Here is a 16,478-nt window from a genome sequence, read left to right on the forward strand (position 1 = left end):
TTTTTCTTATGCTAATGCTTCTCCAAAAATGTTTTTCCTAATATTTTTATCAATGGTAACAGAATGTATATATTGTGTAATGTTTAAATAACTGTGAAATAATGATGTAAAAGGTAAAAATTGATGGAAAATAATTATAAATAACAAACATAGTAGCGTAAAATATCAAAATTTTTAAAATAATCGTTTTACAAATACGCTTCACATTAATTCACAACACGCAATTTTCATTCATTTAGTATTTAATATATATATTTTTTATTATATAGATCTTGTTTAAGAAAAAACAGGATTTTTTTTTAACAGCTAGCAAATTATCCAATAATCTTGTTGTTGTGCTGGCTGATTGGCATGTAAAATGGCTGTTGTTTTGTACATCAATTCAGCTTTCGGTGCGGCAGCCAACGTACCCACTTACTGCATTTAAAAGAGTTGATGACCCAATAATTATACTATTACGTATATTAAATAAGTACTGGACGTGAGCGACCTTAAATATGTTAATTCATATGGGGCATATATATACGTATGGTCTGCTTCCCTTTTACTTCACCAAGAAGGACAACTTGCTGTGATTGCTGGCCAATGTCGATGTCGATGTCGATGTTGATGCCGATGCTGATGTCAAATGTGTCCGGCTGTGCGAAGCAAATTGAATATTTAATTTAATCGCTCTCGGTTATGGCAAACACTTTCCACTTGCACTTTCCATTTCCAACGAAGGTAAGGCGACCCCCATAATAATGCCAAAGCAAATGCAGCGAATGTGTAATGTACACCTGTGTACCTGTGTGTACCTCTGTGTGTAGCTGCGTACCTGCACATTAGCATAGCCATACATTATTCAACTGTGCGTTTCCTTTCCTTTGCACTTGCCACGTGAGGCGATAGGTGGCAGAAGGGGGAAGGACGAAGGGGCATCCCATCCGAAGGACGAGGGATGGGAACAGGCGAATTTGCATAAATTTGGCTCATGAGACGCGCATATTAAGCGTCCTGCTTTTTCCTGACATGCTGTTATTGTCCTGGCCATACCCTGTTTTTTAAAATCATAAATCTAATTATAAATTTGAATTACTCTTACTGTATTATCCTGATTTAAACTGTTAGTAATATTATATGAAAATATAAAAGAACTGAGTTTTCCCAATGAGCGCATTTAGAAACCAGTAAGATATTTATATGCTTATGCTTAGAATTCTTCTGTTCGTGTTAGGTAGAATTTTGTTACTCTTGTGCATTGTTTGTAAATTTAATTAAATTTAAATATTTAGTGTTTTATTTTCTCGAACGCAGATCAAGTAATTCTTTTGTAATTTTATATAAAAATGCAAAGGATATGGTATAGTTACCTTAAGAAATACTACAGCAATATTTTAGTTGAACATTAATATTAATTTATTGGATTGATCATCACATCACTTATAATTTACTGCACTAATCACATCGATTACATTAATTTCTTAATTTGAAACATACAATATTATTTAAATAAATGTAAGCAATTAGTTTAATTTACTTTATTTATAAATAATTGTTGCGGCTTATCAATTTTATAATCTTAATTTTTTGGTATTAGATAGCTAGCAATTTCAGTGACAAGTTACTGTCAACTTTGTTTTGCATAAGATAAACTTTTTCACTTGGCTTCAAGTGATTATTATTAGACTAAGTTGTAATTAATTCAAATTGAAAAGGTCATATGACAAATTAAAGGGTATTCAATTGGTTGTAGAGTGTTGCAGCGGCTGTTCGACATGCGTTGACAGTCTGTGGACTGTCGGCAACAGCATTTGCGACAGCAACAGCAACACGAGCCCCATATTAAGCGAATACACAAATAACAGGGCTAATTATGCCATCGCCATCTCGAGCGCCATAATTACGCATAATATTTAAGTACACGTGCTGCGGATAATTGACTTCAATTTTTCGCTTTTCCTCGCTCGCCCCTTTTTTTTTTTTTCTTTTTATTTTGGCAATTTTTTGATTTTCTTTTTTTTTTTTTGCTGCTAAGTTGGGAGGGCGTGCAAGTGAATTTCCTGGCAGATATTTTTCGTCCCTCGAAATGGAGACAGGAAATGAAGAGCAGCGAGAAGCGATTTGCCAACGCACCTTCCTCGGTTGTAAATAGGTTAGATGCCAACCTCCACAGCCAACCGCCCACCTGTCACCTGGCACCCCCCCTCCCACCTTTCACCCAACCACTTACCATCAACCCCCTATCAATTTGCCCACTGCTCTTTTGCATTGCATTTGCAGTTCGTGTTGTGTTGCTGTGGCAACAGTCGACTGAAAACGACGAGCGTTAAAATGTGAGCCAAACACGCGATTAAAGTCGGCCAGAGGGTTAAGAATCGACGGTGGTGGGGCTATAAGGGTTAAGGGGGGTGGGTTGGGGTGGTGTGCTGTGTGTTTTGGCCAGGAAATAGGCAGAAATCATCCAAATGTCACGAAACGAAACCAAATGCTTTGCTTTGACTTGTGGCCCCTGCCAAACGGCACGCCACTTTTCTCCATTTCTCCCATTTCCCTACTTTCACCAACCTTTCACAACCTCCCCCCGCGCCACCACGCTTTGCTGAAGTGCAGCTGCACTGGCAATGGGGCAAAAGCCCAGCTGAGAAAGAAATTGCCTCATCGAACAACTGCTGCAACTCCTTTTCAAAGTTGACTTGGCACGGACCAAAAATGGAGCACTATGGCTTCACTGAGAATAAAAATTACAAAAATGTATTAATGATCTAAAGAAAAGTGAACTCGTTTTAAGTGATCAAAATTTTTAGACCCAGTAATTGCAAGGGCAATTGAAAATCAAATAAATAGATTTATAAGTTGCAAATTGAACTGTTAGTTGGTTTGATTCTGACAACCCTTTTATGCAATAATAATATATAAGAGATGGATCTACCATATCTTTGTTTTGAAATTCAAATTAATTGGAAGCTCTGATCTTTGAAAAATAAATAAATAATGTATTTTAAGATTATCAATTTTTTTCAGATCAAAGAAATGGTTCTACCATATCTTTTTTTTGTTTGTAATTCAAGTTAATTGGAAGGTCTGATCTTTTAAATAGAAACTTTAATCTACTTACGCTGCCATATCAATATATTTTTTGTTTATTGCTTAAGGGGAGATTTGGGCTTCCAATTATATTTGTTGCTTTAACATGAACTTAGTTTATTGCAATCCTACTGAATAAAACAAAAGTTTGCGTCTTATATTTAGTTGATTTTGATTTTGAAATATAACAAAAATAAAAGAAAAATTAATGCTAACGATTTGAGTACAGCTGTCTTAATATTTTCAGTGTGCCTGCTGCATTGTTCCTTTCGGGGTTAACTGCAATGCGCAGCAGCAGGCCAGAACGGTCAATGCAATCGCATATTATGCAGCACGGGATGGCTATTTATGGGATTAGGGATATGGATAGAGATAGGAATAGGGATTGGGATTGGGATTGGGATAGAAATATGTATAGGGATGGGCATGATCCAGCCACAGCTCTTAGCCGCCTGGCATATCCTTTCGCATACCAGTCCAGTCCAACAAATACAGAAATCCCATACGAGGCTAATAAAATCTCGAAAGTCACTGAATCGCTGCTAAGTGTGGCCCAATGAGCGAGCGGCCCACAGTCGCTGCAAAACGTACGCCGCCACTGTTTCAATGGGCCTCCAGAGAGAGCCAATCGAGTGGGGCCAAAGGCATGGGTATGGGTATAGTTGTGGGTATGGTTGTGGGTATGGTTGTGGGTATGATTGTGGGTATAGTCCTGAGCCAAGTCGGTAGTTTTCGGGGCGGTAATCAAAACCAGCAAACAACCAAACGAATTCAATCAATGGCCAAACCAGCTGGAAGGCATTGCAACCAACAGGAATTCAACTCTATGAATTTAAGGGTTAACTAACTCACTTAACCTGTATGCTGAACAACACAAAACAATAAATAAACTAAATCTGGTTGCAATTAAAAACAAATAAATCATGTGTAAATCCAAAAAATGATTAACTGGACTCTTATCATATTTTATTTCAAAGGCAATAGTTGCCTCAAAGCTAAGAGCTCTCAATTACTTAACCGAATTACATTTTCTGACAAATTTGCACTGCCAATGACAACCCATAATACTTCTAATAAACCCTCAAGGTTCATGGTTTGCTAATGATATAAGAAATAATTTCAATCCCAGATATGGATAGTTAACTTTCTGTTAAATTATCATTAAAGTTATGTCATATACTACCTTTGTGAAATGTATTTATAACCGAAAACAACATTGTCAGGGCTTTCTAACGAGGTCGACGGGGCCATTTGGGCGGGATCTGTTGGATGGGTTGGTAATCAGAAGGTGGAAGTGGAGGTGGAAGTGGAGGTATGTGATGGGGCTCGGTAATGCGTTCCGCGCGTGAATCGTTAGTTGACCACGCACACCAGCAACAACAACAGTACACACACACACTCGTGTGCAGGCAAAGGTAGCACTTATTTTTATATCTTCTTTCCTACGTATATAAGCATATATGTATATATGGGTACTATATATACCCTGTGCCATGTTCGTGTGTCGTAATGGGCAGCCCTGCATCGCATCGCACCGAACTGATGACATCATGCGCCACCTTCCAGAGTTCCCAAGTGCCGAGCATGTTTGTCCGCCGGCAGGCCAATGCTCCAAATTGCTTCTACATACGCAGTGACCAACGTCGACGTTATTTTAAAGCTGTTCGCTGGCTGAAAAAAACTGAAAAAATTTACATGCAAGCACACACACGCACACACACACGAAGGCGGATGTGCATCAAAAATACAGTTGATACACAGAGCTTTTGAATTTCCCGCGCTTACCAATAACCAATGCTGCCAAGTGAATCGCCGGTGATGCCAATCGTAACGAAACGGAAATTAACAAAGGCGCGCTTTCAAAAGAAACTTACAAATCAAATAGTTGCAGCAAAGATTCTCTCTATGTTCACGCCAAGTAGGCGGAAAAAAATCAATAAATTTCTAAAGAATCTTTTTGATGTAACTTGGCCAAAGTTAGACGCATTAACAATACGAGGGATTGTTTTGTACAGCTGGCAGCCTCCACATTTCCGATCAATTTAGAAAACAAAATTTTAATTCGTACACAAACCGATTTTTAAAAATCTATTTAGTTAAATTTATTTTATGTGTTTTTTGTATTACACCATAATTACATCATCATTTTGTGCAAAACTTAAACAATTTTAGCTGTGAATGCCATTCGATTGGAAATTTTATGACGAATTCAACAATGTACTAACCAACGAGTTAAAAAAATTAATTTTTAGTTGGTGCAAGTGCCGATTTTTAAAAAGTTTTTTTTTAATAAAATGTATGTTATGAACATTATTTCGAAATTCATCACAATGGGGTACAAATGCCCCAAACTATCCAATTTTTTTTTTACCAATTTTCGCATTTTTTAATAGTTTTTATTATAAATACCATAAATAATACATAGTCTTAAACTATTTGAAACCATAATCTATCTACTAGTATATACAAAGTTTAAATCGGATTAGACTTGTTTTAAGTACCAAATTTGATATTTAATGTAAGTAAATCTATGTTAAGCAGCACACAATACGCCCTGCAGTTAAAAATAAAAATCAGACTTAAATTTTACATGTTTATAACCATTTCTTTCAATAAGTTCAAATGGTTTGGTAATAGTGTCGAGCGTTTGAAAGCCTTTCAGCGTTTGGCCATAATCCTATAACCAAAACAAAAAAAAACGATTTAGGGCCGCTGGTATAGGTCACCCTCTTGCTCCTCGTGCTCCGCTATCAGCTGCTTGTGGTCAAAGCCATCCTCATCCTGCCGCTTATTCCAGCCAAGGCATCGCCGAGCGCAATAGAAAAGGATCACCAGGACCAGGGACACCAGCGAGGACGCAATGGGCACCACCAGGACGAGATCCAGCTGCGGCTGGTCCAGCCGACTGGACTGCAGCAGCACAATGGGCATGGTCATGTTCAGAACGCTGGCCTCGATGGACAGGGTCAGGGCGTCGGTGGCCGAACGGCAGAGCAGCTTGGACAGCAGGTAAGTGGCCAGGTAGCCAGCGAGGGGCAGGCACAAGGCAGCCACCAGAACCTAAGGAAATAAAAAAAACACATTCAGCGTGTGGTAGTATATGGCAAAATATTTAATTTGTCATCGCGCTTAGTTTATAGTTGTTGCCACTATAAATCCAAAATCAAATTGTCAATGCTTTATTTTATGACCCAAATGAAAATATAAATAAAGATTTAATTACTATAAAGCATAGGAAATATAGTAAGAATTATATTGTTTAATGTGCTGGTACAATTTAAAGTACTCAAAATATAATAATAATAATAACTTTTTTTACAAACCTAAAGAAAATAAAAGTTTAAAATTCCTGTGATATGGTTTTAGCTTTGAATGAAAAAGGAATTATTAAATTAAAAAAAAAATAATCATAAATCTTTGGTTCTATGCAATATGTATTGGAATAAAAAAAGGTTTCTTATATCTGATCCATTTTTTTGTAAATAAAAAATGTAAAAGCTTTCAATCTTTTTACAGATACTTTAATGTATCCAAAATAAATGTGGATTTTTATATTTTAAACAACAATTTTTAGTTGCTATTTCCATAAGTCAAAAGGCAACTGTTATTTGGTCCAAACTAATAAACCTTGATAATGGATAGGTGTGCCTATATTTTTGGCCGTCACTCACCTGCCAGGTAAACTCGTAGAAGACGAACCAGTTGAGTCCCACGGTCAGCCCCACCAGGCACAAGCTGAGTATCACGGAGAGCGGCTTGAGGAAGCGGAAGATGAACCGCGTGGTGCGCGGGACGCAGAGTCGCAGCAGGACGCCAATGGCCAGGCAGGCAACCAGGGCAGCCGCTCCGCCAGAGAGCTGGCCAAATGGCACCGCCAGCTCGTCGTCTTCGTAGAGCAGCCGTCCGAGGACCAGAATCCAAATGGGCAGGAAGGCCAGGGCCAGCAGGCAATTGATGGTGGTGGTGGCCACCGACAGATTTAGGTTGCCCTTGAGGAAGACGGCGCACACGTTGGCCAGGCCGCCGCTGGGCGCCAAGGCGGTGTAGAGGAGGGCCAGTTGCAGTGGCCAGGCGCCCGGCCAAAGGACACGACCCAGTCCGTAGCCCAGGGCGGGCATTGCCACGAACCGACTGACCACGCCCACCACGGGGCCAACGGGTCGGCAAACGATGGCCGCCAGTCGATGCAGGTCCAAGACCGTTCCCAGATTGAGGAACATCAGCAGAGCCAAGGCGGCCGACACGTAGGTGGTGACACGTTCGTCCACCACCCGTGACCTTAGGACCGCTATGCTCAGGGGATTCGGATATGCCTCCATCTCCTTTAGCCCGGCCGATTGCAGCTCCACTTCCAGCGAACTGTATCCGAATCGCACTCCGGTGACATCGACCGATCCCCGCCAGCTACCCAACTGGTCAAAATCCGCCCAGGGTATCCTGACCAGAGACGATGCCCTCTGCTCCTCCCCTGAGTAGACCACAAATTGGTAATCCAGTGGCGAACCCTTGGGCAGCACATTGTATATGTGCAACTGCACCTGCTGGCTTTCGCCCTCCAGCAGTCGCAGCTCCGACTGGCCATAATCCACCAGCCAATCGCCGGCCAGGTCGCCAAACTCCGATCTAACGCCTTGGCGTACAAGGATCAGGAGTAGGCCCACTACCAGAAGCTGCATTGATGTATTGTCCATGCTGCGTCGTTTCTCCAACTGATTGCGACCACTCCGGCCAAAGTGGGCAGTGGACAGTGGGCAGTGGGCCCAAAACAAAGAACTTATCTGGCCAACGAACAGACGGACCGCACCGGACCGGATTGATCTTATCGGACGTCCACAGGGGCAAACCGGAGGGGAACAATATTGGGCCGTAAATCAGAAGCAGCATTTGTCAATGTAAAGGTCTTAAATAAAAATTTCTGATTCATTTTATAGGGCTTGCATTGGGTTACATAAGCCCTGGAATTTTTAGAGACCATCGCAATAGCCAAACAAGTCTTAGAACAAAAAATCTACTTTTACAACATAAAAATAATTAGAATAAATAAAATAAAAACAAAAACATCAATTTAAGGCCAAAACAAACTTTTTTTTTATAATATAAAAAAAATTATAATTAATAAAAACAAAGACATTGTAAAATACGTAGATAATATACATTCTGCAAAAAGAACTTAGTGCTTAAATTAAGAATATATATATATATATATAAACCGAGTTCAATTTAATCCTTAAAGATACGTAGATAAAATACATCCTGCTAAAATAAATTAATATTTAAATTTAAAAGAAAAACATAACCAGAGCTTAATTAGATATTAGAAGTTTTTTGACACTTAAAAGAAACTTTTTTAAATAAACATTTTACAAATATATTGTAATGGTGACCCTTTCATTGTTAGATCCGCCACCTGCTATCTCAAGAGCTCCGTTCCCACTTTTTGCTATTTTGGTCTTCCTTTGTTTGTTCTTTTCTCGTTGTATTGCATTTTATTGCAATTCATTTGGACGGTCTCTAAACAATTTGTATTGAGCATTACTGATTACGGCCACAAAGCATTGCCATTGTTAGTATACTCAATTTAACCAAGGGTCATAAATTGTTTTACTTGTTGTGAGAAATTGGTAGCCGCCCAGTCATAAAACAGCGTAGATTGAATTTGTTGTTTGGTTTTTTATTGTGATTCTTGTTTTGTTTTTAGTTGGTAAAAAAAAAACCAAGTCATTATACGATTTTAGCTTTAGTCTACTTCAGTATACAGTATACATCATACATATTTATGTTTATTGCATTTACTTATATAATTGGCATTACACATTTATTAAGCATATAAATATATATTGATCATATATATTGTATATGTATGTGCCGATAGTTTCGCATGTGTAGCGTCCGCTTAGCCCCAACAATCATCAAATTGCAACTAACTAGAAAAGGCAGGAAGGGGAAATTAAATCAAATTAAACACTTTCGGTTGATAGATAGTGTATTATCGATTATTGGGCAATATAAATGCATGAACGTGTGACTGTTCTTGGTTTATCTTTATTGGGAAAGGGCTGGTAAATCAGTGTATTTAGTTAACGAAAGCAGGATGACTTCGACACTAGCTCTCTCCTTCTGTGCTGTGCAACTTTCTTTCACTCTCTCTCCATCTCCATCTCTGTCTCTCTCTCTATCTCTGTCTCATACACACACGATTTATAATCGCTGCTACTAGCAGACTTGGCCTAGTTAATACTTAATGTGAAATACTCGCTTGAAATGAAACATTTTGCGTTTACAAAAATATCGATACATTGAATTTATATATATATATATTTAGCAAAAAACAAGAGAAGGGGAGGGGTCTGGGCTTCAGGCATAATCATATTCAATTAAACGTACTAATTTAGGGTTACACAATTTAGGCGCTCGTCTTTGCGCCGAAAGAAATATTACAATTCATTGTACGGGGATCGAGCAATGTCGGCATGTCTGCGACTTATGGGAATCTAAACCAATTCTGCCCAACAGACACGCCCACTCACGCAGGCACACAAAAACACTCATATATAGACAGACAGATACATCACGCAAAACTGCAAATTTTCAACTTATACGAACTAGCCAAAACAAATTTATACAATTGTTCATCCTATTTGTTGGGGTCTCATCAACGCCCATCCCACTCGCAGGCAGTAGTCCTCACACTCCGTCGCACTAGGCTGCACCTCTAGTGACTGATCTTCTGCAGCTTTTGCAATACTTTGAGGCCCTGTTCCTGGTACTCCTGCTTGGACATCCAGAAACCGTCGCGATCCTTTGTCACCTCCGCGAGTACAGCGCCGCCGATGAAGACCATGTCCTTGCGTCTGGGCGGATCCTCAATTCGTATTTTGAATTTCTATAAAATATCAAAACAAGTTATGAATAAGGAATCAAATAAATATTAGAATAGGCCCTGATTAAAGTTCAATTTATCCACTTATTTCTTATTTCTAATTAAACAAGTTCTACAACTATCAGTGTATCGATACAGCCAATTTTTTGTTGTTAAAAATTGTTTTTGAAGCAACATTGAGAAAGATTGTTAAGATGGTTGTTATTTATTTAAATACATAACAGAATACATACACAACACATGAACTAAAATAGTATATTATCCTTTTCGTTTTACTCCTTAAAGAATTTCTAAATCCTAAGGCAAGCCAACACAAATACTACTTTATATAATCCTCCACAAATAAAATGATTTAAATTGCTTACTATTCTATTTTTTAAAAATGTATCGCAGTCCTAATTCTTACTTAAGTAGCTTTTTTCTAGTATGTTATGTATATATAAAAAAAAACATCGATCATTAAAAAAACATCGATATATAGATATTATATCGATGTTTCTTCCAGCTCTACTTAAAACATAAATTTATAATTTACTATTACATTTTGATTGCAAGTTCAAACGTCGAATGACTATTTCTAATAACAATTTCGCCACTATAATTTTTTTTATTTTAAACTAATTTGTATCTAAATTAACAGCTTTAGGCTAGACCTAAAGCAACCAATATTCTCCCAACTTATCAATGACTATACTCATACACAAAACGGCTAATACTCAATTATATAAATTAATTATAATAGGAACAGGATATTTGATCGGCTTACCGCCAGCTTTTCCGTATCGTTCTTCAGTACCCGCTCCAAGTACAGCTGCTTGATCTCTCGCTCCAGTCGACTGGGTAGACCCGGATACATGGTAGAACCGCCGGACAGGACTATGTGCTTGTAGAGTTCGGGCCGGATGTCAATGTCTGCCGCCTGGATCGTGTTGAAGGCCAATTCCGCAATGCCCGGCCCCTCGACGTTGATTAAATGCGGCTGGAACAGGGCCTCTGGCGCCTCGAAACGCTCTCCGCCGACCTTGATCACCCGGCCGTCGGGTAGCGTGTAGGACTCAACCAGCACCGTCGTCTCCAGGGCCAATCGCTGCTCCATTTCGATGTCGTAGCCGATGTAGCAGAGCTTCTCCTTCATGATGCGCACCGTTTCGAAGTCAGCGGAATGATTGAAAGCGTAGCCACGCAGTAACAGTAACTATTGATTGAAGAGAAATCAAAATCCATTTAAGTCACAATTCATAAAATCAAAATCAGATCCTGCAGACCGACCTTAATCAAATAGCGGGTGATATCGCGTCCGGCAATGTCCAATCGCCGGGTCAGATGGGGCAAGGCGAACTCCTCGTAGACGGGACATATATGCGTTACGCCATCGCCCGAATCGATCACAACGCCCGAGATCAGACCCTGGGCATAAAGCGTCAGCACAGCCTGTATGGCAATGTATGTGGAATCGAAGCCGTACTTCTCGAACATCACCTGCATTAAAGAAATCCAAAATATCGTTAGTCAAGTTCGGTTGGATGAGACAGTAAGCTCTTACAAAATGAAATAATTTAAATAAAATGCTGGTTATTTAATTTCATTTTATTTATATAATTTAAGTTTTGGAAATTTACACAGGCGATTTTTTTAAGGATTTCTATTATTTTTGATAGATTTTTTTTTTTTTGAAGGAGCTAAAGATTTTATGAAGCTGTCCACGACTCACCTCGATCATTTTCTCGCGATTCTTTGTGGGATTCATGGGCGGCTCAGTCAGCAGGATTTTTGTGTTCGTGGGGTCAATGTCCATCTTCTTCGGCCCAAACGTGTAGTCCCACACGTGGCACATGTCGTCCCAGTTACGCACCACACCGTTCTCCATGGGATAGGAGACCTCCAGCAGGGAACGCAGCTGTGACGCCTCATCGCCGACCATCAGATCCTGTAAATTCGTTCGTCAGAGGACGCAGCGTTAGTGTCCGTGGCTTGCTCACTGCATTACCAGTGGGATACGGATTGGATTTGGATGGGGTTTGGCTTTGGCTTTGGCTTTGGGTTAAGTGGCTGGGGTGGTAAGCGTAAGTATGGGGGACATTCACAGGGTGTTGGCGCAAAAACAGCGATCACAGTACAAGGATAAAACTAAACTAGGCTAAACGATCAACGATTAACAAGAGGCAACAATAAGCGAGTAAACTCCAGCAGAAGAGGACATCCTCCAAAGCGCCTTCGACTGGAATTACACCCTAACTTGGACAAAGACAGACGTGCAAAACAAAATGGGAAGCAAATAGGGCTTAAGCAAAAACAGGGCATCAACATGCAGTCAAAGTTGTTCAAAGTAATTAACAATAAAAACAACAAACAACTGAATTAGGTTGCCATAACATATGTACAAAAAACAAAGGGTATGCTGGGTTAAAAAAAATCGTTTTCGTTAAAAACAAAGGAATTAAAGTTAAATAACAAAAATTATATTTACGGAAGTTTGTCGGTAAATTGGTTGAACTCAATTTGATTTTGTTTTTTAGCACGCCTAAGATTTAGCCGATTTAAGACTTTTCAGATATTTTTATTTTATACGTATGGAGTACAATTATAGATGATGGCCAAAAGGAAGCAACAAGATAGTTGGGCAGGGCCGGAAAATAGTTGGGATAATATTCAAGGCAAACAACTAGTGAAAAATGTGAACAGTTAACAATTAATTAGTTAATCCTAAGTGCGTAGCTTCAACTATGAATATTCAAGAAAATTTCGAAATATTTGTCAAGCGTGTGTTGTTTTGTGTTTTCGTATTGTGTAAATCGTATACAAATTTGTATTATTTAACCTTTGCCGAATGGAGTTTGATTTTTGTGTTGCTTGGTGATTAGATTTTCTTAGTGGTAGTTTGGTTTTGGTTTTGGTATTTTTTTTTAACTATACAAACTTGACTTACATCGACATGTAAATCCTGCAAAATATTTGTTTTTAACAAAATATGTAAAAAAAGAACAGAAAAATGTATAAGAATATTAAAAAGAACAGAAAGATTAAAATTTTAAAATATATTTTTGGTATCGTTTATTGTTGCTATTCAATATGTGTTTATTTTTTTGGGTTTGTTGTTTATTTATTTCTGTCTAAACTAAAGTAACTGCTAGGATGGAATTATATAGGGGTAGATAAATGTGTATTTATTGAGGATATCGGATATCAAGTGATGCACTAAAAAAAAAAGCCCAATGGCTCGTGGTCCGGCCTCCATATCCACCGATCTTTATGCTAAGCCGTAACCTGGGTTTGAGTAAGATATCCTCGATAGATTCTTGCACCATAATACATACTGATACATTATGCACATAATATGAGAGACCCACACACCGAGACCAATGCAACTCAAGCAAAAATGCAATGTTGGGAAAAGTCCCTGTGGTGAAATCAAGATGGAAAATGAAATGAAATGAAATGAAATGTGAATGTGAAAGGGGTAGATCGAAAATAAATCATAGAAGTAAGTTGATATGCCACACTAACAGACAGAATAGAAAAATAGAGCAATTTCACTCAAACTTAGAAGGGAGGTGGGTAATATGATATATATATGGTGGGTGGTTGGTGGATAGTGAACTTCTATGCGCTAAATGTTGTTCTTGCCGTTTAACTAGTCATGGATACGTTACATCGAAAATATGATATAATATGTGGTAAATACAATTGATGGCCTGTGCACAATTCAATTTGTGTTGTGTGTGGTTGTACTATCTTTTCATGTATGTGATTAATTAAACAAAAGTTACATTGGTGAGTACGATGGATCATACCTTCACTTCGATATCGCCGATTTTGTTCACCGCCCGGATCATGGGTCGTCCCACCATTGAGGGGAAAATGAAAGTGGGAAAATTGCTGCCGGCATATCCGCACTTGACGAACTGCAATAAAAAGAAAGGTGATAGATTTGGTTAGTTTCAAATATACAAAATAGTACAGTATTAAGTACTCAATTCCTAAGAAAGAGTACTACCTCAGCTTTTCATGTTAATATAAGCATACATAGTAATGTCTGGCATAACTCATTACTTAAGGTCCTGTAGATGATAATGTTTAAGACCCAATTAAATTACGAGGGAACCAAATGGGAGGTTTTTGAAGACTTTAATAGTATAAATGTATAACGCTTTAACCGATCTGACTAAATGTGCATGTTTGTTATTTTAAAAAGAGCATCGATACTACGGTTCACACAAACTGTTTTAAACAGTCTTCAATTAAAAAATTAAAACGAAATTATATTTAGTGGTTTTCATTTCAACGATCTCGTAAAATATGTCTAATCTCAATGTTTTTGATTATCGTTGCATAAAACTGTTGATACCATTTCGTTTTATTTAGAATAGGAATTTAAATCCAAAGTATATCAGTTTATTTTTCCTATGCACAGAAAACACCGATATTTTTATACAAAAATTTCAATTTCGAAAATATCAACATTTTTTTAATTACAAATCATAATTCCTTAACTAATGTTTTAAATGTTCCTGCTTTTAACCTTTTTTCTATATCAGTGTAGCTTTTCCTTGCTCTTAACCGCCTTGGTTTATCGAACTCTTATCGAAATCGAGGCGTAATCACAAAACAAAAATTCTCGGGCTTCCCGATAAGAACTGAATGTTGGAAATAGCCGTGTTGGTGTTGTGCCGCTCTTTGGGCAATAGGTGTTCGTATGTGCATGTGTAGGAGTGACTGAGTAACCGCTGAGTAATCGGCGATCGCTCTTGGGTTCCAGTGACTAAAAAGCGCGAAGAAGAAGAAGCACACGCGTAATTGCAACTGCCGCAACTGCTTGACTAAGCGCGACGTCAACGCCCGCTGGGCCGGCAAGCAGTATGGCAGTCCAAGCGCTGCTTAACCTACAAGAAGAAAATAAAGAAGCGCAGCAAGCACAAGCAACAACAACACGGCTCAACTCTGGAAATGTGTGTCACACACAGTCGGTGTAGCTGTAGGCGTTGGTGTGTGTGGATGTGGGTGGTGCGGTGGTTTGATTACTCCTAATATCTTACCCCTGTGCCGTTATCACAGACGATGACATTGCGACCCTTGCTGTCCATGTTTTAAGGACTCTTTCTGGAGCTGGAAAACCACTGCTTCTCCCGCTGCCGCTGCTGCTGTCTTTCCTCTTCCACTGATGACGCGACTTGGTTGCCTTTGTGGGTGTGTTGGTTTTATTGGTTGCGGCGCCTCTCCTTGATAAAAACAAAAAAAAAACAACAACTACAGATACAGTGGAGGAGTTGAGCGATCGCGTTTCCTGCTGGCTGGCTCAGCCGTTCATTAAACACTACTGTTGAATGATTTCTTTTGGTCCGCCGGAGAGCGACTGCACTTAATCACACACTTTCCACTTCCACTCGTACACACACGCACACTCACGGACACATGGACACCCGCCGCGCACTCACACACCCACAGCCACGCGGGCGGGAGCATTTGTTTTCTTCTCTTTGCCACTCTCCCTTACGTTTTTTCGCCGCTCCGTTTGTTTTTGGTAATGTATTTAACTCCCAATTTGCACTACTAATTTATTATGGCCAAATGGCTTGTCGTTGGCGACCAACAAACACTTAAAGTTTATGTATTTTGGGCGGTACAAAATTCGCTCTTTACTCCATCTATAAAAATATTTCTTGTGACGGCGTTGCCACCTGGTCGATGTTGAAAAACGGCTTAAATTAAACGTTTAAAAATACCGGAATTTTATACCAAAAAAATAAAATACCACATAAAAATGTCCGTTTTATAGGTACTAGACGATACGAAAGTTAGCGGGGATTCCCATTCATTGATTTTTCCCTGCTTAATTTTGATCCTTAAAAAATTAAATGTTATTGCTACATTCTTAACATTATGATTACACATTTAAAACAATACATTTTTTTGCCTAGTTTGTTTCTTTGTTCTACTAAGAATAAGTAGAATACGGATATTTTTATATCAAATAGAGCGTTCAAGATATGTATGTATGTATGTATATAAGTTTGGGTAACAATCTGCTTCGTAAAAAATAAATATTTAAGGAAATTTTGAATTAAAAAGGTTAAAGGCTCAAATTAATGGTAATTGAAAGGAGGTTGAGGTACTGATAAACATTATTTTTCAGTTTTCAAAATGAACTTTTTTTTCTTCTAGAAGATAATTAGATTTGATGCCCATTTTTAATTGTGTTCAAATCAGATAAACCTTTAAAATGATAAAAGATTTGCTTTGCAACCTTTGTGTTTCCAGTGACTTAATTTAAATAGTATGAGTATTATGTCTTTGCTATTTTAAATAACTCTTTTCTACTTCATAGTGTAGTGACTTTTTTTCGAATAATTTGAAGTGGGTCAAAAACGCCAGTTTATTGAAAAGAAAAATGAAATAAGGAACCGACCGCCATAAAATGGAAATTTTTCTGCTGATTTATTTTATTCCGTTTATATAGTATGTATATGTATGTATAATTTAATAATATAATAAACGTTACTCATTTGTTATCTTTATAATTGCTTTAAGAGGCGAA

The 16,478-nt window shown here is 38.4% G+C and overlaps 2 protein-coding genes across 4 annotated transcripts; both read right to left on the reverse strand.

The window, feature by feature from the left end:
- Positions 1–5,650: 5,650 nt before the first annotated feature.
- Positions 5,651–7,798, reverse strand: LOC128261049 (P3 protein). The gene is made up of 2 exons (XM_052994479.1): positions 6,738–7,798; positions 5,651–6,126 (listed from the first exon to the last, which is right to left on the reverse strand). Exons 1-2 carry the CDS (start codon positions 7,755–7,757, stop codon positions 5,770–5,772), a joined length of 1,377 nt encoding a protein of 458 aa, XP_052850439.1. The 5' UTR covers positions 7,758–7,798; the 3' UTR covers positions 5,651–5,769.
- A 918-nt stretch (positions 7,799–8,716) lies between these two features.
- On the reverse strand, positions 8,717–15,617 carry LOC128261050 (actin-related protein 2). Of its 3 annotated transcripts, none has more exons than XM_052994481.1 (8): positions 15,438–15,617; positions 14,980–15,157; positions 13,738–13,848; positions 12,873–12,887; positions 11,658–11,873; positions 11,216–11,425; positions 10,713–11,141; positions 8,717–9,949 (listed from the first exon to the last, which is right to left on the reverse strand). In XM_052994481.1, the coding sequence occupies exons 2-8, from the start codon at positions 15,025–15,027 to the stop codon at positions 9,779–9,781; spliced, it is 1,200 nt and encodes a 399-aa protein (XP_052850441.1). In that variant the 5' UTR covers positions 15,028–15,157; positions 15,438–15,617; the 3' UTR covers positions 8,717–9,778. The 3 variants fall into 3 exon arrangements, with proteins under 3 accessions (XP_052850441.1, XP_052850440.1, XP_052850442.1); XM_052994480.1 differs by having other exon boundaries at positions 14,980–15,162; XM_052994482.1 differs by lacking the exons at positions 12,873–12,887; positions 15,438–15,617 and having other exon boundaries at positions 14,980–15,380.
- Between the last annotated feature and the right edge of the window lie 861 nt (positions 15,618–16,478).

This window comes from Drosophila gunungcola, assembly GCF_025200985.1.
Source record: "Drosophila gunungcola strain Sukarami chromosome X unlocalized genomic scaffold, Dgunungcola_SK_2 000049F, whole genome shotgun sequence".
NCBI lineage: Eukaryota > Metazoa > Arthropoda > Insecta > Diptera > Drosophilidae > Drosophila > Drosophila gunungcola.

Excerpts from the sequence above, each read along its gene's own strand:
- LOC128261049 (XM_052994479.1), bottom strand. The coding sequence starts at position 7,757 with ATGGACAATACATCAATGCAGCTTCTGGTAGTGGGCCTACTCCTGATC. Across the intron at positions 6,127-6,737 it reads TCTACGAGTTTACCTGGCAG|GTTCTGGTGGCTGCCTTGTG; the intron begins GTGAGTGACGGC and ends TTATTTCCTTAG.
- LOC128261050 (XM_052994481.1), bottom strand. The coding sequence starts at position 15,027 with ATGGACAGCAAGGGTCGCAATGTCATCGTCTGTGATAACGGCACAGGG. Across the intron at positions 11,142-11,215 it reads TCACCCGCTATTTGATTAAG|TTACTGTTACTGCGTGGCTA; the intron begins GTCGGTCTGCAG and ends TTCAATCAATAG. Across the intron at positions 9,950-10,712 it reads ACGATACGGAAAAGCTGGCG|AAATTCAAAATACGAATTGA; the intron begins GTAAGCCGATCA and ends GATATTTTATAG.